Genomic DNA, 26,903 nt, shown 5'->3' with positions numbered 1-26,903 from the left:
CTTCTTAAATAAGGAAATACACAAAAATGGAGAGTACAGGGATAATGAAGGGACATCAGTTCAGAGTAGATATAGAACACATCTACCAAGATGTTCTAGGAATTAGGTGAAGCCCTTCCAAATATGGATTTCCTCAAGGAGAGCAGGGAAATTTAAGATTCTTACCATGCAGGTTACTTGATTTTTCAATCTAATATACTGCTGATGTAGTTTAATAGAACTCTCTGCTAAAAACTGTTATTAAACATAATATGTATTAACCCAATTCTTAAAAATTGGCCAAATCCAACTGATTATACTCCATCTTTTTCTATCAATCTATGCATTACCGAGTTTTTATAATGTATTCAGGATTTTTATTGCATAAGGCACTAGAACTCTAAACAGTACTGGTCTTATTTTAAAGAAATAGAATTATAGGATTTAATCTATTACTTTCACAGCAGCCACCACTAATGCTCTCTTCCTTCCTCCCTTCCAACTCCCACTCCCTACAGTTTTTTTCATCCTTGCATACCTTCCTTTCCTCTTCCAAAAGTTCTAAGAGTCAGAAACATCAGTTTTTTGTTTGTTTGTTTGTTTGTTTTTACTATAAAATGACACAATTTCTGGTCATTATATAATGAAAAATCTTTTCCATTTTTGCATTTCATGCTTTTTGAAAGCAATTTATTTATTAGGGCCTAAATAGTTTTTATATTTTATGTCTCATTTTATTGCCAAACACAGCCTCTGCTTTATACACATTGTACTTACCCTGGCTTTTTCTGTATCTTGATGTTTTGTGGTTTGTTTCTTCGGCTTAATTCATTCCCGTTCTTGAACCACTTGAATCTGAGAGAGGAGTATTCAGAACTGGTTTCACACCGAAGGACTAGTTTGGAGCCGGCAGCTGACTCTTGGCTTTTCATCTCTTTCAACCGGGGAGGCAAGGCTGAAAAAGAAAAGTGAGGGAAAAGAATTCTGGTCATTGGACAATCTTTCAAAGAGAAACATATTAATTTGGGGTAGGCCTGATCAAGACGCACTGTTCCCAAAAGTTTTACTGAGAGGGAAAAAAAAAAAAAACAGGATAGTTCAACCAAAATGGAACCAGAGTACAGAAAAATTAAATGCCCAAATAAAATATACTCAGAAAAAAATGAGAAAACCTTGATTATAAAATTATTCTTTAAAAAATTATTCTAGACAATTACTTCCTTGATTTCTACATTCTCTGATATCATTAAGATTTCTGAACATTGGTAACTTCAAAGAACCAATAGCCTGTGCTAAAGGAGATTATATAACTGGACAGTTATTTTAAAAGCGCTTTCACATCTTAGACCATAATTTAATCTTCATAGCAGTTCTGTGAACATGTACAGCAGATATCATACCCACTTTTAAAATGGGAAAGTTTAATTTCAGAGATAGGCAAGTCACTGCTATGTCCATGGTTACAAAGTTTGTGGAAAGTTGGAACTGGACGGGGCTCATTTCACTATTCTATCACCAGAGGTGGCCCAAAAAGCAAGGATAACTAACAAATCTGAACAATGGCCCCTTTCCTCAACTCAGAAATTCTCTGGTGACAGTGCTTGAGTTTGGACTTACAGTTGCTGTCACGTGCACAATGAATGAATGACCGTCACAGATGACAACCACATTCACGTCAAATTATCAATGTGATTTACCTTAGCTCTTCCAAATCTTCTCAACAGAGACTCAAAGCATCTAAACTGTGTATTAATGTGTAAAATACTTTAGATCACCCACATGCTATTCTTATTTTAAGCAAGACTGCTTAAAAGAATATCTACTATCCACCAAAATATTTATAAATACAGTGTTATAATATCTAAGATTTCCTCAAAATAATACAGTGGTAGCAACAGGGTAGGTGTGAAGATGAAACAAATTTACCAAGAAATTGATAATTGTGGAAGTTGGGCAAGAGGTACACATGGTGGTTTGTTGTACAATTCTATGCACCATGTCGATTATTCTATAATAAAAAGTTTTAAAAAAATAAAAAACTAAAGGAATGAATTTTCCTCTGCGTGTATAATTTCACATAATCTACACATCCCAGAACTTGGCTTTCAACAAAACTTAGTTTCCGCTGTCTTAGAAAAGCCAACTCTGAAGTCTATATCTGCCCCAGTTCAAGGATAGGAGGCCCCAGAGGACAAATGCAAGAAATGAGACTGCAACTCAGTGCTGCAGAGCACAGTCACCCACTGGTGAGACAAACTTGATTCCAAGAACAGAAATCAAGAAACCACGTCAGAAACGAATAGGAACTAGAGTGACTTTCCCACTCAGGGTAGGTTTGTTTTTCAACAACTCAGTCCTTAGCAAGTCAATTAAAAAACTGTCTAGAAGGAAGGCATGAAGGCTCCAATAAATTATAGCAAAAACTATTTGAAAATTTAAATTTCTTAGCATGCTCCTACAATTACACATCCCCCCGTTTATTTATTTGGGGGCTGGGAGATGAGATGGGGAAGTAGCACTTAAAGTGGTAGACAAACTGACAAGTTAGAAAACATTCATTTCAGCTGCTCTTAGCCTTTGATACCTGATGATTTTTGTCTGTTTTTTTTTTGTTTGTTTGTTTGTGTTGTTTTGTTTTTGACATCTTGAAAGTAAGATTTACTTCCTGAGCAGCTTTCAGGAGTCTTCTTTTTAAGAAATAGTTCACGAATCTCCCTAATGGAAGTTTTTAAAAACAGACTAAATGCTCATCCATTTAGAAGTCATATATTTCTATTAACTCTTTAGGATTATTTTCAATTTTTCAAGTCCAAAGAAGAGTTGTAAAGAAACAAATTTGCTGGAGCTAAAAAAGGACCAAAGAAAAGGGTTTTTATATAATGAGAAAAATAAATTAACTCATTATTTTATGTAAAGCCTAAAATAACTAGTTTGCAAGTTTAAAAAAAAAAAATGTGCACTGAATTTACATTTAACTTGGCATAAAACCCAAATTCTCAAGGTTCATTCCCTTGTCCTAAAATAAGTAATTAGATATCCTTAACTCTCAAGAAGCATCATGTTTCCTTATCCACACATTTGCTTATCACTATATTCTGAATATAAATCTACTAGACTTCATTTTCTTTAGTTTGCATAAACCATTTATCATGAAATCAGTTTGCTTCGCTTTTCTCTCCCTTTCCTCTCTTCCCCTCTTCTCTCTCCGCTTCATCTATGTCTTATTTCTGTATTAAGAGTCTTGATTCCAAACATAAGGAAACAATCAGACAAATTCAAACTGAGGAACATTCTACAAAACAACTGGTCTGGGTTTTAAAAATGTCCATATCATGAATGAAGAAAGAAGACTTTGAAAACTGTTCTAGATTAAAGGACACTAAAGAGACATGAAAAATTACTTTTGATTAGATCCTGCTACAGGGAGAAAAAAGCTGTTATAACGAACATTACTGGGACTGTTGAGAAAATGTGGATAAAGGTATTGTATCAAAATTCAATTTCTCAAGTGTGGTAAATGCACTGTAATTAGGCTGAAGAATGCCCTTGATTTTAGAAGATATTTGTTGAAGTATTTAGAGGTGAAATGTAATGATGTCTTTGACTACATTTCGAATGATTTGGCAAATAAGGAAATACACGCATACATAAATATACCAACACAAATACAGGGAAAGCATATGCTCACAAACACAGACAGAGAAAGAGAAAGAAAAAAAAGTTTTGGTTACCCTTTGTCTCCCTGCCTTGGTCTTTTGACACTTCTTCCATGAAACAAAACACCTTGGTTTACATTAAGTACTTTTGGTTTTACTCTGAAATCCTCATATGGTTCAACTTCAGAACCGTGATTTTGGGACTCCAGTCCCAGCAAGTCCTTTGGTGGGAGGATACCAAAATCTCCTGTGTTAGGTCAACATCTGTCCTTTCCTTTGGAGTTCACGTGAAAAGGTTAGTACACATCCCTTGCCCTTAAGAGACAGTCTGTAATGAGGCAGAGACCTTCAGATATAAGGTCCTTCTTAGCCTAAATACCTATTCCTTAAGTAAACACTGATGCATGATTGGGGTTTGGATGTATCTCTGTTGACAAACCTCAAATTTCTCTTTTTGCATAGTTTGAAGTCCATCAGTAGTACACAGTGCCCAGCTACTTTCAATTTGTATCCCTAGAAGTCCACTTGATAATGTCCCTGCTATGTCCTTCAGGAGTAACTATCTATGATATAAGGATATTCTGCTTTTCAGAGAACAGCTTCTTTAAGGAGTGAACTCCAAATCCTCCAAAGCATGACTGGAGAACCACACAACTGCATCCTTAGCCAATTATGCTTTGCTATCAGTGGTAGCTTCCTTAACAGCCCACACAAGGTCCTTCACCCACTCCTGGCAGTGCCCAAATTCACATCTCCAGTAGACTTGGCAACAACATAAATTCTTCTTTGTCTTCCTATATAACCACACTACTAGAAAAGCTCTAGATATTCCACAGATGCTTGATAGAAATGCAAACTAATATTTGAGTCCAAGTGTTTTTTTTTTGTTTTTTTGTTTTTTATTTTTGCTCATCTATCCATGACGACACAATTTTCTATAGAGTAAATGTGCTAGGGCTTAAAAATAATATCTATACGTTACTGAAATATGTTTAAAAGTATGTGTGTTTCTCAGGGATTTACCAGTTTACTCACAGTAAATAACCTCATCTATTTCATTGAGAAATATCTAACTTTTCCAGCCTTATAAAGTACTTTCTAATATGCATATATAACTTTATAGACCAGGTATAGTTCTTGAACTTGGGGTCATTCTTTTTTTAACTAAGTACTGGGATGTTAAAACTCTGTTAAAAAAAAATTACTTGCCATTTAATTCTTGTCTAAGAGTAATGGTCTGTTAATTTAAAATTGTTTGAAGCAAAACCTAAATCTAAGTAATACATCAAATGTAGGTGTTCTGAGAATTTCTGGCATGATTTAATTTTATCTGGTCTACCACAGTTCACAATTTTGCTTTCAATGTGTTTCTACAGAGATGGTTGTTCCACACCCTGAAACAATTTAATGATAGCGCAAGTTTTAAGCAGTCTCTACCTAAATTTATTTCAAACTTGCTAGAATAGTAGTCTTCAGGCATTAATATGAATGTACCTTCACCTTAGAAATGTATCAACAAAGATAGACAGTAAAGTGCAAAGAACAGCCTTTTAAATAGAAACTTGAAAACCTTCAGAACAATGCCACATAGTTTAAAGGTGCTTCTTTTTAATACTTCTTTTTACAGTTTTCAGTGTTTTTAAGAGCTTTAAAAGATCACAAATATACTCTTTCTACTCCAAGCCAGTTGGCATACTAAAAAAAGCCTATCTTTGCATGTCTATTTTTAATATTTGATATGCCACATAATCTAGAAAAAAACTGACAGTAATCCAGAAACATTTCTTTTACATTCTGACCCACTCAGTAATTTAAGACAATATGTTCATGTACTCCAATAATTTAACGTGTGAATAAAGATTTATGAAAAAGCGAAATAAATTTGTAAGTATAAGTGTTAAATCTGAGCTACTGAATGGCAAGCCTCTTGTTTAAATGTTCCAGTGTGCACTTATTTTTCAAATATATTCAGCACTGCTAAATCAAATAAGATCAGGAGACAAATTTTAGCCTGTGTATGCTGCAGAGATACACTGATAACATGTGACAATAGATAAGCTGTTATTTCTGTGCTTTGAAGCATCTGGCAATGCAAAGTTGGCTCATAGCATTACTCTCCATGTTTGACTGTGCAGTTAATCTGAAGAGCCTCGACACATTGAACAAATTAAACAGGAAACCTGCAAAATATTATCAAATTACCATGAGCTTTCAGCTGGGATCCCAGTGAAGTGGTCCCCATTACGGACCCTTTAAGATGCCTGCCATCACACATGTGCAGAACTCACAGGGAAAATTGGCAACTGACAATCATGTTAATTACTGAAAGCCACATGAATATCATTGAGCCGTCTTCTACCCAGAAGGATGCCTGCTTTTAATAGTCAGGTTAGAGGTAAATAAATTACTGAGGAAAATCTCCAAAACTCCTTCACCCATCATATTTTCCCTCATTGCACCATCTCACCGAGAAGATGATGGTCATTTGCACAGACCGAATAAAGTATCCTTTGCCATATTGTCTTCTTTTCTGAGCTGCACTCACAAATTTGGCTATAAAAAGGAAAATTTATCAACTTAAAATTTATAAACATAGCTATTTAAAGACAGCACATTCGTGTGGCATTCTAGGTTTGAATCCCCTGCTCCTGATGCAGTGGGTGACCTTAAGTTATGTTAAGAACTGCCTGGCAAGGTCACATTTTTTCCCACATGTGATGATGACTTTGTGCTGACATTGCCCCGTTCCCTAGCTGAATCATCCTGCAGGTAGACAGTTCCTGACTCAGGTTAACTAGAAAGCTAAAATGAGGCTACTATTTGTCCCCATATTCAGTAAAGATATTTTGAGAATGACAGAAAACAGGTGAGCTCCTTCACTTGGAGGAAAGTCACTATAAAATTCAACATTTCATTATAAAAAACTCACACACTGACTATATATTATTGGCAGCAAACTAAACCTAACCAGTAAACACACTGAAAATATGCCTCCTAATGGGGTTAAAATAGCTAGACCTGGGAAAAAATATTTTAGCAGTTCCATGTCCAACTCATTACATAAGTATAAAGATATCTATGTATATTCTGGAATAATCCCATTATGGAGACTAGACAATATTATATTATATGTTATGCAACAATCTATAATTATACATTAAACAATACAATTTAGGGTAACATTTCAGCATTTTACTTCTAATATTCACAATAGCAGTGCCTCTCTAGCCAACGTTAGCTTCTTACTAGTGTCAATGTTGATTTCCCAACATACCAGTTTCTGCTGGTGGGGATTTTTACACATGGGTGTCCTGGGAACGTCACTTCTCACAGTTAACTGCTACAATTTGACCGAAACAGTGTGATTCTTTTAGACGCTCTGTTTTAGTGTTTTAACCACAATCAGCCCAGCCAGGGACCGTGCTTATTCTAAGACCGAAGAAAAACCGACAAATCACATTTTAAAACTGAATATCACACCCAACAGTTTGCATTTAAAACGCACACGCACAAAAAGAGGGCCATTTAAAGAATTTGTCCCGCAGTACCAAATCAAAGGAGAGGTAAGGTGAGTTAAGGATAAGTGTTCAAGGGCCTGATTGTGAGGGTTGGACCGCTGTAGCTGTTACCATGTGTGTGTCGTTTTGACTGCCATTATAGTCAAAACATCCACATTTCTAAATTTAATGGACAGAAGGTACAGAAGATCTCAAGGGTCTAGCACAAAGTAGAGTCTCAAATATCCACTGACAGAGTAAGTGTGAGGACGGGTCTGGAAGGCACTGATAAAACAGAGACCCAAGTGCAAAAACGATGCCAGAGGTTAAACCAACCTCTTCAAAAATTATACACTCTTTACTTGGATTTTTTAAATTTTCTCCTTTATTTCTCTTATCTAACCATAGCCACCTCAGGGATTAACCATAGCCACCTCAGGGACGGTGTTAGAGTGTTCTCTACTTGGACCCTGCCCCAGCTAAGACCCCTGCCATCCCAGTCACGGCACACCCTGTCTCATTTATTCCACCTAAATTCAAAGTCTACTCACTGTGGTCGGTTGCTCTTCCCATTTCTGCAAGAGGAGCACACACGTTTTAACTTTAGCTCCTCTGCCTTCAAATCACAGTTGCTCTTCTTCACTGATTGACTCCAGACTTTGGGGTTTTAGTTCATTCCCTTAGCTGTTAAATGTGCCCTTTTAACTTCTATTTTTATTGCTATACATCACCAAATTTACCATTTGGGTCAAATTCCCTTTCATGTGCATCAGTTCTTGTATGCATTTCATGTAAGGTGGATAAAACTATTAGTTCCATTTTACAGGTGAGGGACTAAAGGGTTAGACAGGTTAAGGAACTTGCTCAGTATCACAAGGCTCATAAGCTGCAGAACCGGGATTTAAACCTGGGTTTTGTGCACTGTGATAACTCTACACAATTTAAGGTAGAGGCAGGTAACAGGAAGGAGCACTGTGGCCTAAAAATTTAGCAGAGAGAGCATCACTCCATTCACAGCTACTATCGTTATATTTTTCTTCTTATAATTAGCTATATAAACCAGATCACCTCTCCATAAAAGTATGCAGGGAATTTAAACACCACAAAATCTACGAGAGAAAAATAAATGTAGGTTTATCAGGTAAGATAACTTTTCACCCTGAAAATTAATATTATGTTTGTTGAAGTTAGCAATCTTGTTTTTCTATACAATTCTGTAGTTCTTTGCCCAGTATATCTTAGGCTGGGGAGTAAACATAAAATCATTAAACTACTTTAAAACACTGTTGCCAGGCCTTTGACTGCCATCTTCACCACGTCTTCTCATAAGACTTTTAGAATCAAGCGATTCCTGGCCAAGAAACAAAAACACAATCGTCCCATTCCTCAATAGACTCGAATGAAAACCGGCAATAAAATCAGGTACAACTCCAAGAGGAGACATTAGAGAACCAAGCTGGGTCCGTAAGGAATGGCATGTGATGGCACATGTTGATTCTGTACCAAGTTCGCTAGCATCTTCAAGTTGAAAAAGTCCCCCTTTCTGAACAGTTGGACTTATTTTATTGGGGAAGAACCTGGGTTTCCTTTGTTTTTATGCTTCTGCATAAATAAGTTGGTTCGTAATAAATATGTGAGGCCTTTTGCTTGAACTGCCAAAAAAAAATACTGTTGCCAAAGCCTATGAAAGCCTATGAGATGAAGCTATAATAAGATCATCTTAATACTTTCAACAGTAAACTTTTTTAGAATAATAGTAGCTGACACTTATCGAGCACCTACTATAAGTTAGGTCAACTGTTCCAAGAACTTTACGTGCATTATATATAACATTATACATACATAACAACTCCAGGAGACATGTATTACTCTCATTATTCCCATTTTACAGATAAGGAAAGGGAAATATAGAGGTAAAGAAGCTGTTATTGGGTTGCACTCCTGTTGGTTGCGGAGCCAGTATCTAGATCCAGGAAGTCTGACTCCAGAGTCTTTACTCTCAATTACTAGGCAATAAACTGAATTCTTTGCTTTATTGGGTATGTGTTTAGTTCAATGTGCTAAAGCTTTAATGTATTGATATATTTAGGGTGACCGTATTTTCCACACACAACCTGGGACATATCATGTGATCGCTAATTTTTTTCACTCATTGCATAAAACAGTCTGGGAGAGAAATTTGATATGCAAAATGGCAGAATTTTCTGAGCTACTTTGATAACTTATGGGGAAATTAAACAAGGCAGAATACTAAAACTGGTAATATAAAATATTTTTTTGAGCTGTATGGTTATCTGTCTGCTATATGCCAAAATGCCACAAGGGTGAACGGTGCTATGTTCATTGCGATGTGATAATCCCCATGTGAAAATACAGTGACAAAAGTGACTAAACAGATTAATGTTGTTCTTTCAAGGTGTAAAGGCAATATTCCGTGACGATGAAGGCTGGGGCAAATAATGGCACAGCTGGCAGCAGCTTTAAGGTAGGTGTTCAACGTGCCTGCCTAATTAACCCTGTCACCACAGATGCCCCCAATTATCCAAACATCTCACTCATGGACATAAAAAAGACATCCAGCAAGCTTCACTTAAGTCCATCAATGCACAGAGTTAAAATGGCTCCAGTACTAATTTCACCTAGAGGATGTGTAGAAAATGTTATTTTCCATTAGTTTATAAATTTGATCTTTTCCGTTGTCACAAAAACTGCCATATTTGCCTCCAATAATATGTCAACTGAACAGAGAAATTGAGAAATATCCAGTCACTAAAAATTCACATATACTTTTATTGTAATGGTTTTTTTCTGTTCTTATTTGTTTATTGCTTAAGTAAATTCAGCACACCAGGAGAAGCTTGATATGTTAATATTTTTTTTCTTTATGACCCTTAGTTCTTGGTTTAAATTGTTTTACAATTATTTATCTAATGGTCATAACTAAAACTCTCCCTTTTCATTTGAAAGGAAATTTCTTTAGGTGTCCTAAACTGGATGAAATTCCCAATTAAGATGAGTTAAAACTCGAAAATAGTTCGTTTTAAATAATGACAGCTGAGTGAAAACTTTTAAGCATTACAAATAAATGAACTCTGAAGCTTCTAAATGATCTACTGGATATTGGCTCCCCATGATCTAAAATATAGGACATTTTTTATCACACAGCCATTTAAAAATCAGGACTTCTATGAGGAAGAATACATTCTAAGAGAGTTAATCATGAAGTAAATGTGTGCTTCCAGAACCTCTAAAACCGGTATCTTTGTTATTTAGGCAGGTCTCCTTTCCTAGCAATTGTAGCTTTCTGATTTTTCTTTTTTGTCTACAGATAATTTATTAAACTGAACTGACACCAAAATGGACATTCCAGCAATGAAAGATGTCTTCTTTACTCACTGAGGTCTACCAGGTCAAATTTAAATTTTGCTCTATTCTGCTTATTAAAGTTTTAAATAACCAATCTTCCATCCCTTTGTAAGTAGAGCCCACTTTTTATTTCAAAAATCTTTAAAGGATCTTTCAAGCTTTGCAGCTCTTTGCATTATTAAGCAGGTTCACAGACAACCTGGCAACTGATTCCTATCACTTTGCTTCTATCCCACAGGAAAGATCAGGAAAGGCAAACTTCTTATCCTAGGGTTCACAGCATAAGGAATTTATTGAAGTGGTGGAAAATATCAAGAGCCAAATTAAAGAGACTGTTCCTAGTAAGAAAATTTGTTACAACATTGCTCATCTAAAGCAACCTAGTTTTGTAGCTTATATAACAGAACTACCAGGCTGCACAGTCCATGCAAATGTTAAACTGTGTGACTGAAGTAAATGTAGTCTGGTTTCAGACAAGACACAGAAAGAAATCACAGTAAGAAAGCCTTGAATTTGTAGTTTTCCTTATTTTACATGAAAAAGGAATTCATTAAAGCATCTACCGGAAATAAAAGCGAGCTGCTTCCCATACATTCTGAGATAATCCACTGGTTCCTAAAGACTGTAATATAATTTTCTCAACGCAGACTCACAAACATTAAACAAAAGAAGCCTAAATGAAGCTTACTTAGCATGTCAACATGTTTCAGTTCCTCCTTCTGGACACTGGCATTTCACTAGAAATATCTTTTGTTTTGTTTAAATTAGAAAGAAGTTTAATTAGATTCTTTGCTAACAGTTTATAGTCCATGAATTTAAATCACTAAACTCTACACAAAACATCCTGCACATCTGCCTCAGGCTTTTGATAGTCTGTCCATATTATTAAGCAGAACAATAGTAAGTCAGGATTTGTGAACTCCCCTTCTTGTTTGGTGGAAAGAAGCAGTTACAGGGACTAACCTCAATAACTTTGTGCATGAGAAGGAGGGAAGTAGCAACTGCCTTACCTGTTTCACATAGTTGCAAAAATGTAACCAAAAAATGTGGTGATGGAAGTCCTTTGCATCTGAAAATCATTATATTATTATCTGACTCCCTATTTAATGCTGATGGGATTGTCACTGTCTACATATCATTTGCTAAGTCAGAAAACATTATATATTATATTTATGCTATAGCAAAGACATTAAAGATTATATAAATCTTGATGGCACAAAATCACACAATTAACACCTGAAAACCTGCATATAGCTTCAGTCCTTCCTCAAGAGAACAACAATAACAAAAAGGTGGCTGGAAACTATCAAGAAAGATCACACTAAAATGTCCAAGGAAAGAGCTGCCAGTGTAAAGGAACAGATTAACCGTCACAGCATCCTAAAGATTGATAAAGGGAAGGCTAAAAGAAAAAAGAAATGGGTCTTTAAAATAATGAAACATTACAGAGAGCAGAAGCATTCTTGCATCACAGAACACTGCAATTCCTGGAAAACACTTGAAGCATGAAGGAAGTGGTTTTAGAATGAAAAAGAAAAAGTTTTGCAGAATAAACGCTTATTCTAGAAGATTGTAAAGGAAAATGACACAGAAAACAGCATTTAGGAGAAAAGCATAGACTTTGCAGCTAGGCAAAACCAGGTTCCAGTTCCAGCTTTCCCACCTAAAGCTCTGTGCTTGACTGAACTGTTGGTCCTCTGGGAGCCTCGGTCTCCTCATCTGCAAGGTGGGTTTGCCCCACACAGGTGGGTGAGAGAATCAAGGTACTGCCTAGGTACTTTGAAGAGGACACTGGAAAGCACACCATAAGCCTTAAATCAGTAAGAACTATTTTTAAACAGTAGATTCAAAAGAAATTGATCAATTATGAATAGAACTGAACACGTACGTAATTAACAGAAACTAAAATATATAGTGTTCACGGTTAGTCTATTTAAAACCACCTTCAGAAGATGCACCTTCTACCACCAGTGATCTACACTGGGCTGCCCAAGAATAGCATTTCTTATATGACTACTACCTAGTCTGCTTTTCACAAGGCATATCCATACATTATCTCACTTCAGCACTAACACAGGATAATGAAATCTGAATAGTCTGCAGTTTAGTTAATAGTACTGTACCAGTGTTGACTTATTAGTTTTGATCAATAAATCAACGCTATATATATAACCTGAAGGAAGAGTATGGGGATCTCTCTGTCTGCTCTTTGCAACTGTTCCATAAATGTAAAATTATTTCCTCCCCTCAAAAAGTTAAAAGATACATATTCTCAAGATGACTAGGCCAACTTATGTATCTTTTGAATAATATTGTGTCCCTCTCTTCCACATTCCCATAAAACCATTATTATCCTATTTTACACAATGCATTTTAATTATCTTTATAGGTGTTCATGTCACTCAAGAGAGAGAAGGCTCCTTGAAGTTAGGGGCTTCATTTTCATTTGTGTTTTATCCTGGTAGCCAGCACAGAGCTCAATAATGCCTTCTGAATGAAAGAACAAACAAATCAAGTCACATAAAATGTGACTCAAATAATGCAGATGAAATGAACCACATGTTACTCATTAATGCATAGAATCTGCATAAAACACATTGAATCAATTGGGTCATCACTTTCAGATAACTGGTTTCACTCTCTTAGATAATCTTCCATTTCCATGTACTCAAAAAATATTTTTACATGTGCATTACATACCTGACCACTACTGTTTCAAGTGCTGGAGATACAGATGTGAATAAGACAAACAAGATCCCTGCTCTCCTGGATCTTACATTCTTGGAAAGGGGATGAGGAGAGATGAAGGGTTTATTAACCAATTGAACTATTTATGAAATAAATTCTTATTGCAATCTGAGGGCACTAAAAATTAGGGTAGTTACATCCTTGCCACTTAGACACTGAAAGTCTTTTCTATTTAAATTGAGACTCAGAATTTATCACTAAAATCTATATACAACCATCTAGTACTAACTAGTTGAATATGGTTCAATTGGTATGTCATTTTGAAAGCTTTTATCCATGATAATAAATTAATTTCCTTATTAACAACAGTTGTTTATCAGTTGGTCTTTGCATAAATTATATCCTCAATACTTCATAATATTTATGTTACACTTTTGATACTTTATGGCTACATATATATAGTAGTTTAAATATATTAACTATAGTGGTTAAAAGCCTGAGGCAGACAGACCTAAGTTCAAGTCCTACTCTGCCATATGCTAGTTGTGTAACTTTGCACAAATTATTTAAATTCTATAGGCTTCAAATTCCTCAAACATAAAATGCGGATTACAAAAGATTATAAGATGATTAAACAAGATAATGCTGGTGAATCACTCAGCAGTCAGTGTGTGACCATTACAAGCACTCAACAAATTGGTACCTATTATTATTATATCATCACTTAAGGCCCTGATAAATTTACTAGTTTATGAAACTTTCCAAAATAATGTAAAGTTTCTAAAGTAACTTCCCATTTAGAGCTGAGACCAATGAAAAGACATTCATTCCTACAGGGGATTTCTTCAGAGTAGTGACTTCATAAAATGTTCAAGTCTCAACCCTGGAACTTGTGAATATGTAACCTTACATGGTGAAGGGGACTTTGCAGATGTGATTAAAGGTTAAGGACCATGAGATGGGCCCAATCTAATCACACAGATCCTTAAAAGCAGATAACATTTCCCTGCTGTAGTAGCTCAAAAAAGAATGGTCAAAGGTATACAATTGCTGGCTTTGAAAATGGGATAAGGGAACCCGGAGCCAAGAAATGTGGGCTGCCTCTAGAAGGTAAAAAAGACAAGGAAAAGAATTCTCCCCTAGAGACTCCAGAAGGGAACGCGGCCCTGTCAACACCTTGATTTTAGCCCAGTGTGACCTGCGTGGGAAATCAAGAAAATAAAGCTGTGTTGTTTTTAGTTTATGGTGATTCCTCATAGCAGAAATAGAAAACTGATACAATTCCTATAGAGAAATCAATTGTATTGATTTTTAATATTAATAACTGAGGAATTCTTATCTCATGAAAGGGTATTTAGGACTTGAGTGTATAAAAGCAGATAAACTACTAGCTACTTATCACTTCACTTTTTACACATTCCTGTTTAGGGCCCAGAAAAAGCCACACACCAAACGTACCATAGACCAGAAAAACAGAAGGTGTAAGTTAGAAACCATTCAAAGGAATTCAGAAACTGGAGGTTAGTCCCAGGGACTGACCCCAACCAGTTGTGATCCTGACAACAGTTTTCTTTCTCTGACCTCAGTTTTTTGCTCATAAAATGAAGAGATCAGTGTTTGTTGGGTTCTAAAATTTTCCATCACTTTCAAGACACTCTAATAATCCAAACCTAAATATTGGCAGGAACATGCTTAAATTTGACAGTTTATATAACAGGAGAAAATAGATTATTTTTCTAGTGACATCGCTTACTAAGTAACAGAAATTTGCTCCTTGAAATTTTGAAAACATAATTATTTATGAATTTTAATAAATGGAAAAATTTAAACAAAATCCTCAAAAGAAGGCTTTACAGATTAATATTACATTCACTCTTGGGTGGATGGCTGATGAAATCTGTCACTTGGGAATCATACATCTTAGTTCTATGATATACTTTCTGTTTAAACTGTATTTCTTAAAGAAAACTATTTCTTGCATAACTTTGGTATACCTCAAATACCTTACATAACACAAGGGAAAACTGTGGAATGGGACCAAAAGTGTGCAAATCTTTTGAACAATATAAGAGGGGAAAAATCATCTTGAAATAAGTTAAAATCTATAGGAATATGACACTTAAGACAAAAATCCTAGCTTAGCGCAAGCTTCTACACAGATCATGAAGGCTATTATAAATTAAATGTAGTGTCATCACCCTTTGAAAAAAATTCAGCAGCAATTCAGTGGACTACTTTGATTGAACCCTTAGAAAGCACCTGTGAGACTTCACACTTTAAGAACTTTACCACAATGGTAAAAGGATACAATTTCTACCATGATTCCACTACAGCATATGTTTCTGTACTGTGTCCTAAATAGGGGCAGGATATCTGTATCACGTGGCAGCTCTATGATTTCTTGCATTTTTCCCAGCACATTAATGATTTCAAACAAAAAGGCCAAGCTTTCTCATGATTAAGAAGAAAGCCCTAGTAATACATGACGATCTTATGAAAAAAAGCTGATAATCCTATCAGCACCTTCCTTACTGCAAGTAGGAAATGGTTAATTGATTTCAAGAATCAATTCACTTCCCACTATGTTAAACTATCTAGAGAACCTGTCAGTACAGATGGAGAATGTGCAAAGATATTTCCCCATTCTTATCAGAAGCGCTATAATGGTGGCATGTACCAGTTAAAAAACTTTGATGAACATGATCTCTGCTAGAAGAGAATGTCCTCAAGAACCAAGAGCTACAAGTAATAAGCACCAGCAGCAAGGCTTAAGGAGACAAAGACTCAGCTAAGTTGTTGGGAGCAAATACCAGTCAACCGGCAGTTGTACCATAGTTTTTATTAGGATTATTACAATTGCTGGTGCTCTAGTTACAGCTCTATACATTTAGAGTTCTCTTAACCCAACCAGACTTTTCCCAGAATCTCTCCTATTTGTAGTGCATGATTTTGCAAAATTAGTTGGTCTGTTTTCGTTTTTTTTGTTTGTTTTTTGTTTTCAGGACTGCAAATATGAAGTTACAACAGAAATGCCGATGTAGGACAGGGATCTGTCAATGGTACTAGAGCTCCCCCTCTCCCAGGCCAGAGGTTCTCAGACTTTGCTGGACATAAAAGTCACTAGGGCAAGTTTATCAAAAACAAAATATTCAAGCTAGAAGTAAATACCTGAAACTATCAAACTCCAACCGAGTAGCCTGGACTCTTGAAGACGATTGAATAACAATGTAGATTACAAGGGATGACAGTGTGATTGTGAAAACCTTGTGGATCACACTCCCTTTATCTAGTACATGGGTGGATGAGTAGAAAAATGACGACAGAAAGTAAATGAATAATAGGGAGGCATGGGGGGTGGGGTGATTTGGGTGTTCTTTTTTACTTTTATTTTTTATTCTTATTCTGCTTCTTTCTGATGTAAGGAAAATGTTCAAAAATAGATTGTGGTGATGAATGCATAACTATATGATCATACTGTGAACAGCTGATTGTACACCATGGATGATTGTATGGTATGTGAATATATTTCAATAAAACTGAATTTAATTGAAAAAAAAAGACTCGAGAAATATCAGCCAAACGCAATTGTGGACCTTGTTTGGATCCTGAATTGAACAAACCAATGCTAAAAACCAAACCAAAACAAACTACAAACATGTATGAGACAATCAGGAAATTTTAACCTTCATGGAATAGTGGATGACTGCTTCATTTTTAGGCGTTTGTAGTCACCTTTTTTTTTTTTAAGCATTCGAATTTTTGAGAGATGTATATTGAGGTATTTGCAGAGGAAGAGGTATGATGCTTCAAAATAATTTCACAGGGGTGATGGGGGTAGGAATGAGAGGTAGAGATGAAACAAGCTTGACCATGGATTGAGAAAATTGTTAAAGGTGGGTGATGGGTTCATGGGATTCATTTTATTATTCTTCTGTATTTGCGTAGACTTGAACTTTTCAATAATACAAATTAAAGATGAATAAAAAAACATATAAAAAATGAAGTATTCATGGGTATCATCCTCAGACTCTGATTCAACAGTTTTGAAGAAAGACTTAAGTATTTTCTTTTTCAGAAAACATCCTGGATGATTTTGATATAGGGGGTCTAGGCACAAAATTTTCAGACATATTACACTGTCCTGGGGGCAGTTCTGTCCCCAAATTACACGGCACTTACAGAGTTAATGTCCACCCAATGAATCTGCCCAGGTAAGATGTTTTTGGAGGGCCTAAAATTTATTGTTCAATGTAATTTAAAGGGAAATAAGACTTAATTGCTCTTCTGGAGAAATGAAGAATATTATAGAAAAGGTTGAATATAAATTATGATTCTTATAAGAAGTTCCATAATGGGTGGCATGTACCAAATATTAGGAAACCCTGTATTTTGAATCGCTTTAGTTTCTATATAGAAATATCCTTGATTTAAACAGATTTTCATTATGCATTTGGTAAATGTGACATTGCTAAGAGTTATTTAGACTTAACCTTTATTTTTACAGGACACTATAACAAAGTGCCTACAAGCATCTGGTTTGTAACAGCACACACAGAGAGACTCTTAGATCAATCCTCAGGGCTAAAGGTATGGAAGTAGACAAAAATATGGCAGTTGAACAGAAAATTTTAATAATGGGAACACAGTGAACAACTATCAATTATAACCCAGCCTGAAGTCCACTGTTTAGAATCTGTAAAGTTCTAGAATCTTCCAAGAGTCTAAATCATTTGCCTACAGTTCTGACAGTCTTAAGAAACACTAGATGGTTCTATTGACACAGGATGATGAAAGGGGTTAAGAGAGCTACTGTGTTCTAATCTTTATTAGATTATAGAAGAGAATCAATATGTGTTTCCTAAAGGGCTGTGTTACATACAGCCATTGCTTGGCATTACATACTACCTTAAGTATACGTCAAGCCCTACCTTAGAGAGCCGTTCAATCTTTACAAGGGTTCCATCTCTTAAGTCTTCTCACTGTATACGTTATAATTCAGACTCATGGAGATACTAGAATTTTGACTTAGATGTCTCCTGTGAGATTCAGACCCTGTTGCTCATCTCAAAAATGATACAAACATCCATTCTGTTGAAGAAATCTAAAATTTTACTTTATCATCTGCTCATAACCCATATCCAGTCAACTCAAAAGCTTTGCCAATTTTACTACCCGCCCCCCCCCATCCCCAAACCTTCCAGGAAGGGAAATTTTGTAGTATTAGGCAATAAGCAGAGCCAATGAATCAGTAATTAGTCAACTATAAAGTGACCACAACATTAGGAAAGAGGCGAAAGAAGAAGTAGGCAAACCACAAGGGCAATTTAACGTGAGCCAGGCTAAAACATGAATCCTAGGAAAGGCTGGGGATGGAGGTAGCCAGAAAAGAATCGCACGACATGAAGGATGTACAGTGCCAGAGATGTGTTGGTTTAAGCAACTGGTATGATGGTAAGACAAAGGTGAATTGCAAAAGCTGGGCAGGATCAGAGCTAGGGTTGGAAAACCAGTTTTCCTGAGGAACAAGGAAGGGGGTGGATCTGGCTTCATAACTGTATAAGATTTGCTTCTGTGCCCTGAGCCAGTCGGTTTTCCCTAGCATCAAAGCACTCTGCTCTTAAGGTTGGAGAATGTTTGGTTCTCTCCCAACAACTTGTCATTTGAACAGGCTTCAGAGTTCAGCAATTATTCATATAGATGTGGGAGAGGTGGATAGCAGACTTGCATTGCAAAGAATCTGAAATAAAGATTCCACAGGCTCAAGTAGTGATTTGATCATCTATGAAATGGGTCTATGTTTGGACCTCTTCATCTAAGGCTCTATGAAGGCCTGATTAAAACTCTATGAGAACTCAGATTCCTAGTGAAAAGACAGAAGTAGCTGGAGAACATAAGCACTGCCAGGTAAGGACAAATGGAAGAAATATTATTATAGCAAACAGCAAAGGTATGGACTTTGTGGCAGGATACTGAGATGATAATAAATCTCCAAGGGATATTATAGGACAAGGGTCAGCAAAATCTTACCCACCATCTGTTTATGTAAATAAAGTTTTATTGGAACACAGTCACCCTCGTGATTACACATTGTCTACGGCCGCTTTCACACTACAACTACAGAATTCAGTAGCTGCAACACAGACTGTATGGTCTGCAAGTGCAAAATATTTACTATGTGGTCCTTTACAGTTTTTCCTTCTGGAGCATCAATGAGTCATCAGAGAATCTACAGCATTTCATCTAGCAATTAAAGTTGACTGGTTTCATAAAGACAGGCAGCAAAGTGGGAAAAAATTCATGGGAGAGCTACATTTTGAGGTCCAAGAATGATTTGGGTATACAGAGGGGAACGTCAAAACTTTTATATTTGTGAATGCTAAAGGAACTAGACCCCATCCAGACAAGCAGTGGGGCGTTACGATCTGCTTATGATAAAATGTTTGCATTTACCTAATTTCGGCAAAAAAAAATTTGTTTGAAAGTGGAGGTGGGCTATACAGATTAGAAAAGGATGGTGGGGAAATCAGTATTCAACTAAAAATAAATACATGCCATGAATTTTTATGGATTAACATTATTTTATTTGCTATATTTATTTGGTATGTATAATTTTATCTGATGATGATTTCCTACCTGGAAAAAAGAAAGAAGGACTGATTTACCCAAACCCTGACAGTAGAAACCCCCTGGGTACCTGGATGAGGATCTTTATCACAGAGAAGAAAGGAAGCCTGTGGACTATCCTGATCATGAAATTGTCTTACGCATACGGATTCTGAACTCCATCAATCAAACAGACGGAAATTCTAATGTTATTGTATTAGTACTTTATGAATTTTTCTATTCTGTTTAAATTTGAGAGGCTAAGAATAGTTGTTATGCATGGAATTGTGCCCCCTTAAAAAAGATAATTCAAGTCCTAATTTCTGGTGGTGCAAATGTGACCTTATTTGGAAATAGGGTCTTTGAAGAGGTTAATAGTTAAATAAGGCCAAACTTATCTTAACTATTAGGAGGGGTCTAATACATTATGACTGTTGTCCTTATAAGAAGGGGAAATTTGTACAGAAGCAGAGAGACAGAAGGCAGACACGGAAACCCAAGGATCACTGGCAAAACTCAAGAAGCTAGGAAGAAGCAAGGACAGATCTTCCCCTACAGATTCCAGACAACTGGTCTCCAGAACTGTGAGATGGTAAAGTTCTGTTGCTTTAAGTCATGTGGTTTGTGCTTCTTTGTCACAGCAGCCCTAGGACACTATGATATGCCCCTATTGACTGTCGATGATATTCAACTACGGTAGAATTGACCGGGATAAGATGTAAAAGTTAAGTTGGAATTGTACACTGTTGTTAAAGAGGAACTACACTGGGATTGGAATTGTGACCATGGACTGATATTCTAGAAGGAATGAGGAACACTTCAACTATATCTTAGAGATGTAATCCTGTACTTTGCTTATTGCTGCTTTATGGGTAAGGATGGCCTTTTGTGCAATTTGTTTCTGTAAAGACATGGAGAACATTTTCATTGTTTGCCAAATTATGCTGAGTTTTTATGATAGGAATTAACAGGAAAGAGCTAAATGATTTTAAAATCAAAAATTGAGAAGTTGAGGAAAATAAATTTTAAGACTTGGGAAGTGTCACATATGTTGCAAGTATTTCTAGTATGTGTTGAAATAGTTTCTTTAAAAAGGAGAAATGAGAAAAATGAAGGTGGATTTATATGAAATACTTGGGGCAAGAAGTCAGAGAAGGGACAAATTTTTTAATGCAGGCAAAATAAAAATATACAAAAGACAAAAGACAAAAGTTGATATAAAAGGAAAAGGACTTTATGAAATAAATTATATATTTATTAAACTGTTTATATTTATTATATTTTATAAAAATATAATAAAAATGGATTTTGGAATCATACTTTTCTGGGACTGAATTCTAGCTCAGTATCTTACTATTTTATAGCCATACATATATATTTAATTATAATGGACATGTATGGATATTGCATATATTTAATTATTCACTATGAGAAATGGAATCTATTTCTACTTTTTAAAAAATACATATTAAATAAGTTGTAAGTTTACCTAAAAACCATGCATAAAGTACAGAGTTCCCATACACCCCCCTAATTATGAACACCATGAATTAGTGATGTACATTTGTTACAACTGATGAATGCACTGCTTTTTTTTTTTAATGCAACTCTGGTATACTTGAATTGCAAGTGATTCAATTCACTCTCACTGGTAATGACTGGGAAGAGCTGAAGCCAGAAATTTGAAATAGGGAAGTGAAAATAATGGCAAGAGGCATGGAGATGTTTGCAATAAAACTTTAGAAAAGATATGAGCAAAAGTAAACCTAGGCCTTAAAAAATAAAAATAAAACAACTAGATTCTGTTGGCTTGTGTGAAAGCAAAGGAATCTAAGACTTGTATATGAAGGCAGAGCTGAAGAGGTAGCAAGACACTGAGGCAGGCCCAAGCAGGAAGAAGATGGAGCCAAAACCTCAAAGGTAGCACTTGCAAGTCAACCCCTTCTCTCCTGTGCTGTAAAATCACAACAGTATTGACTATTTGGATATAGGGCCAGACCTGAGATGAGGGGAAGGTGTTGAAAATCTTCTCATGGGCACATTATTTACAACAGAGCAAAATGAATCTATAAGCATTTCAAACTACAAAGGAAGTAAGATCCTAAAACGGTTCTAGTGAATAAGGAATGCTAAACAGATACCAGTAATAGAGCACACCTTCCATTATTACCAGCTTAAAATGGAGATGTCATTGTTCTGAGAACTCTTCACTATTTTATTTTATTGTCTATAAAAATACGTATAAAGACTCTGATAAGGTCACTCCTAACATCAATCCTGCTAACCCACCTTTCCCACCAGAGGCTCTCCCAGTACCTAGTGATATCCATACTGCTCATATGCTCATATTCCAACTAGACTTTCATGCACAATAAGCAGTACGGAAAGCACTTCTCAGGGAATTGGCTAAAAGAGGACCTTTCTCGTATGACAAACTCCATGAATGTTCACATCAATCTCCTTACGCTCCAGCGATTACCAATACTATATCAGGATAATTCATATTAGCATAATGACTTTATCATTGATTCCCCGAAAGATCCACAGTCATCAATAATCCAATTATGTCTATGATACTTTATCTTAAAGAAAGGTTTCTTTCAAAAACAAGGGTTGATGCCCAAATCTAACTCTTTAGTTAACCAGAAATTTTAATTAGCAATGATGTTATACTTGAAAATTTTCTGAAGAGACTTATTCCTCTTAAAAAGCTTAATGACAGAGTGGGAAAAACTACTTATTCAGAAATCATCATTGAAGTTTTTTCCTGATGGACAGACAAAAGATTCACTAGTGGATGACACGAAAACAACTGAAAAGGAAGGCCTACTCTTCTTAGAGTTTATATATAAAACTAAAAAGTTTTGTTAAAAAGTATCCCCTTGCACCACTAGAATATAAACTTCTCATAGGTGAGAACCGTGTCTGTTCTACTCACTTATATTTCCAGCATCTAGTACCATGGAAGGCTCACTTTAGGTGCTTAATTATTTGTTGAATAAATGAATGCGCAAACTTACCCTAAGAAATTAGTGATTTCTACAAAAGGATGATGAATTATGAAATATAAAAAAAATCATAAGAAGATAAACCTAAGAACTATAATATTACAGAACAGAAAGAGGAGGGGAAAGTAATGAGAAAAGGAAGAGCAAGTGCTTCACTTGAAATAATGACAGCTTCCATCAAATATGACAAATCTCATACAATGTTTTCTCTTTTTTTTAAGGGAAAAACAGACAGAATGTAAAATAAATAACAAGACTGTAGCTTTCAACTGAAGTGATTTTGTCTACGTATATTCGTCATCCCTTTAACGACAGTATAGCTAAACTAAGTGAACCATGATAATCACACACACAATTTAAAGAAGCATCATTGCCAATTTTGGTGCTTAATGACAATTTTATTAGGTACTATGGGAGGCTTCTTTCTCTTTGTCAAAAACTTTCATCTCAGCTTTAATGTCACATACTGGTTGGATGGATTATATTTGTTTATAATCTTTCTAGAAAAATGTCCTGTAGTAACAAGACATTGCCTGTACGTGCCAATTTGTTTACACCCATTTGCTAAAACTGTGCAATCATCACAGTTCTCCCAGACATGGAAATTATTTTCAAAGGACTCTTTTGACTCATCCATCCATGCAAATGTCTTGTATCTTGAGCAGTCTTCTTCACAAGCACAGTTCTCAAACTTTAGTGAGCATCAGAAGCAACTGAAAGACTTGCTAAAACACAGATCACTGGACCTCACCAATGGTTTCTGATTCAGGATGTCTGGTATGAAGCCAGAGGTTTTGCACTGCTAATGGGCATCTAGTGACACCTGTGTTGCTAGTCCAGAGACCTTGATCTGAGAACCACTGGGTTCTAGACATGCAAGGTAATTGGAATAAAACAGACCACATAAATGATGGCAACCTGGGAAAAGCAACTGATATATATATATATATGAATGATATATATATGATGAATGATATATATATCATATATGATCTATCATATATCATATATCATATCATATATGTGATATCTGATATATCATATATATACATATATAAATGATGGCAACCTGGGAAAAGCAACTGATACATATATATACACACACACACACACACACACACACACACACACACACACACATGAATGATAAATATATATGATGAATGATATATATATATATGAATGACATAAATATAAAATACACTAAGAGAATAAGAGCAGCTAATCTTTATAAAATACACTAACAGAAGAAGAACACCAAATCTTAACTTCCTAAACTACAAAACAAAGGTTGGAGGATGATGCCTAAAGCCGTGAATGCTATTTCCTTGACTGAAACTTGGACACAGCCAAACCAACAATTCTATTTGAGATATATAATCATTCCAGGAGAACTCTGGCATTTTGCAGAATGAGAGAATGAGAAGATGACTTTAATACAGGCCTCACTTTGAGCATATTAGTAGATTATGCAACAAGAAGTTATACATGGCAATATAGTGGGTTGTACAAATAATTGTCAAAGTTAACTTCAGGGAAGGACCACGGGTTCTATGAAGTAAACCTTACTTAGATGCTTTCACTCTTACAACAAATATTTACGGAGAGCTTTCAATATGCCAATACTGAATTAGGATACTGCAGGATCTCCTTATCCAGAGATGGATGGGGAATAATTGTTTTAAACCTCATAATAAGCAATAAGCAACATAACAGAGGTATAGAGGAAATGGGAGCCTAAGGTACGATGTAACTAACTGTGCAGAAAAGTCTTGAAAGGCTCCTTAGAGGAGGGGCTTAAGCTGAGTTTTAAGGAAAAGTAAGAACTGGAAAGGTAGAGAAAGGGAGAAGAGCCTGCCAGGCAGAGGTAAAACATGATCATGGGCAGGAAGCTGTGGACCTGCACTTCGTTAGAGCAACAGCCAGCTCCATGTGGCTGGAGCACAGGTATGTAGTTATGAAGAAAGAGTAACAGTAAAGAAGATGAAACTGCCTGGAGCTAGATTATGAGGGATGGCCTTCCTTGCAATGCAACCTTAGAGATTTAGAATTCAATCTGTAGGTAAAAGGGAGTAAAAGAAATGTCTTTATATAAAAGGACTGCCTCAATCCATTCAAATTTTAGAAAGTAATTCTCTTGGCAGCTGACAGGATGGACTAGAAATGGGGATGGGGCAGAGAAAAGCTGATTAGACAATGAGCCAAGCAAGAGCTAAGGCAGAGATGGTGCAAGTGGAGAGCAGCAGACTTCCTTGAGAAGCATTTCCGAGGTGTAATCGATAGCACTTGGCCAACAATCAGCTATGGGGAATAGAGCAGCAAGAAATGTTGGCGATCATTCCTCTTACCAACTCTAACTTTATTCATTTAGTCTATTCAAGTTGACAACAGGTCATTTTGCAGACATGGTAACTATAAGGTTATGAATTTGGGCAGGGGTAAGGAGAAACTGGAAGAGGAAAATAATGAAAAAGAGATACATGAATAGTCATGGGGCATTTGCAGGCCCCCAAAATGCAACAATGACATGTCAAAGAAAAGACATAACCTATCTTCCAAAAGTAAGGTAAATATTGTTGTTATCTACCATGTCAATTAAACATTGCTTCCACACACACACACACACATATATATACACATACACTGTGGTCTTGTCTAAACTGAGCTTCAACCAACTGCCAGACACTAGAGGTTAAAACAAAAAGAAGGCAAATAAACATAAACATTTTTACAACAGCAGATTAAGACGAAAACAAGGAAAAACCTGTCTAACAGGGCACTACCAATAATCCTTCATCTTTTTTGACCTAACATAGGTCCAATGCAACGTTCAAGTGGTAACAGCTCACTTGGAGGAAATTTTCCTTAGAGACTTAGGGTGTATTTTTAACATACAGGAGCAACTGTCAAGAGAGAATGGTTCTATTACAATTAAGTGATTCCCAAGCAGTTAGTGACCAGTTCCCTCCCATTCATATCCTAAAACACATTAGTACTTTTTATTTTTATTTATTTATTTATTTATTTGCTTTAATAATACTTAGGCATTAAGTGGAAACACCTAGAGTTGATTTTAACACTACTTTGCTAGCCTGGGGCACAGTCCAAATCCCTTCAGGCTAAATCTCATCCTCAGGATTTAGCAAATATGATTACCAGAGTCTAGTCACTTCCCTATGTCCCTCAGCTGTTCTCCCCCCACCCCTTTCCACAACTGTCATATCTACTCTACCCAGAACTCTAACTGTAACATCAGCGAGAACATACCTGTCAATTCAAGAGGAATTAACAGTTTTCGCAGGATCTTTTTGATTTACAAAGTCCTCCCCTACCCCAACTTAAAGATCTTACCTCCAAGTTGACCAGATGAACCTAAAGAATTGAAAGGCCAACAAAACCAGAGTCAACTCATCCTCAAAATGCTACCTTCTAAAAATCCCTAATATAAGTAACTCTTCAGCTCAACAATCTCTTCTGAAGCATTGGCATTGCCCTACAGTTTTAGTTTCTTATTGATGAAGGACTCCTCTTTCGATAATGGAAGTTAAGTTAATCTCTCCTTATGGAAACTAAAAATGTTGAATGAAATATGTAAACTTTACATTAAAAGGATTAATGATTTGACAAAATAGTAGGAAACTTCCAGGCCAAATTCTGAGGAAATGCTTGAACCCAGAGATAGGGGCAAAATCCTTGGAAATTACAGCTACTTTTTCTTCAGTGACATTTGCTCATTCTGGGGGAGCAGAGGGATATCAAGGCTTTGAGCCTGTTGAAGTGGGGGAGTTTTACAGGATAGCCTCTTCACTTTAAGCAGGGACTCAAAAGGGCCTGTAGAGAACCCCGAAAAACAATACCCACAGGTAACCAAAACTAACCTACCCCTCCCTCCTACCCCCAGAGGACTGAAGAGAAATTGTCTTGGCCCTGAATGAAGCAGTTGGGGTGGGGGGGAGGGGAGAGGAGAGAATTAATAAAAAATATTCCCTGAAGCCAAGGCTACAGACAGGCTCTTGCAAGTCTAGGAACTTACATTTGGCTGGGCCAGGGAATCTGAAGCCTGGAACTTGGTAGGGTCTAAGGTACTCAGCAGAAATAAACAAAAA

The 26,903-nt window shown here is 36.1% G+C and overlaps 1 protein-coding gene across 13 annotated transcripts in view; it reads right to left on the bottom strand.

Annotated features, from left to right (window-relative positions):
- Positions 1-26,903, bottom strand: part of NRG1 (neuregulin 1) — a 1,140,254-nt gene that overhangs the window by 183,899 nt on the left and 929,452 nt on the right. For 12 of the 13 annotated variants that reach the window (XR_005216042.1, XR_005216043.1, XM_037831331.1 and 9 more), the window contains exon 2: positions 757-934. The exons of the other annotated variant lie outside the window; for it this stretch is intronic. Coding sequence is in view for 10 of the 12 variants with exons in the window: in XM_037831331.1 (XP_037687259.1) it covers positions 757-934 (178 nt within the window). In the remaining 2 variants the exon portion in view is untranslated. The remainder of the gene's footprint in view (positions 1-756; positions 935-26,903) is intronic. 13 annotated transcript variants of the gene reach the window in all.

The sequence above is a fragment of the Choloepus didactylus genome, chromosome 3 (genome assembly GCF_015220235.1).
Source record: "Choloepus didactylus isolate mChoDid1 chromosome 3, mChoDid1.pri, whole genome shotgun sequence".
In the NCBI taxonomy this organism is placed as follows: domain Eukaryota; kingdom Metazoa; phylum Chordata; class Mammalia; order Pilosa; family Megalonychidae; genus Choloepus; species Choloepus didactylus.
Note: the sequence above shows the minus strand (reverse complement) of the source record. Positions and strands in the feature narration are given on the sequence as shown.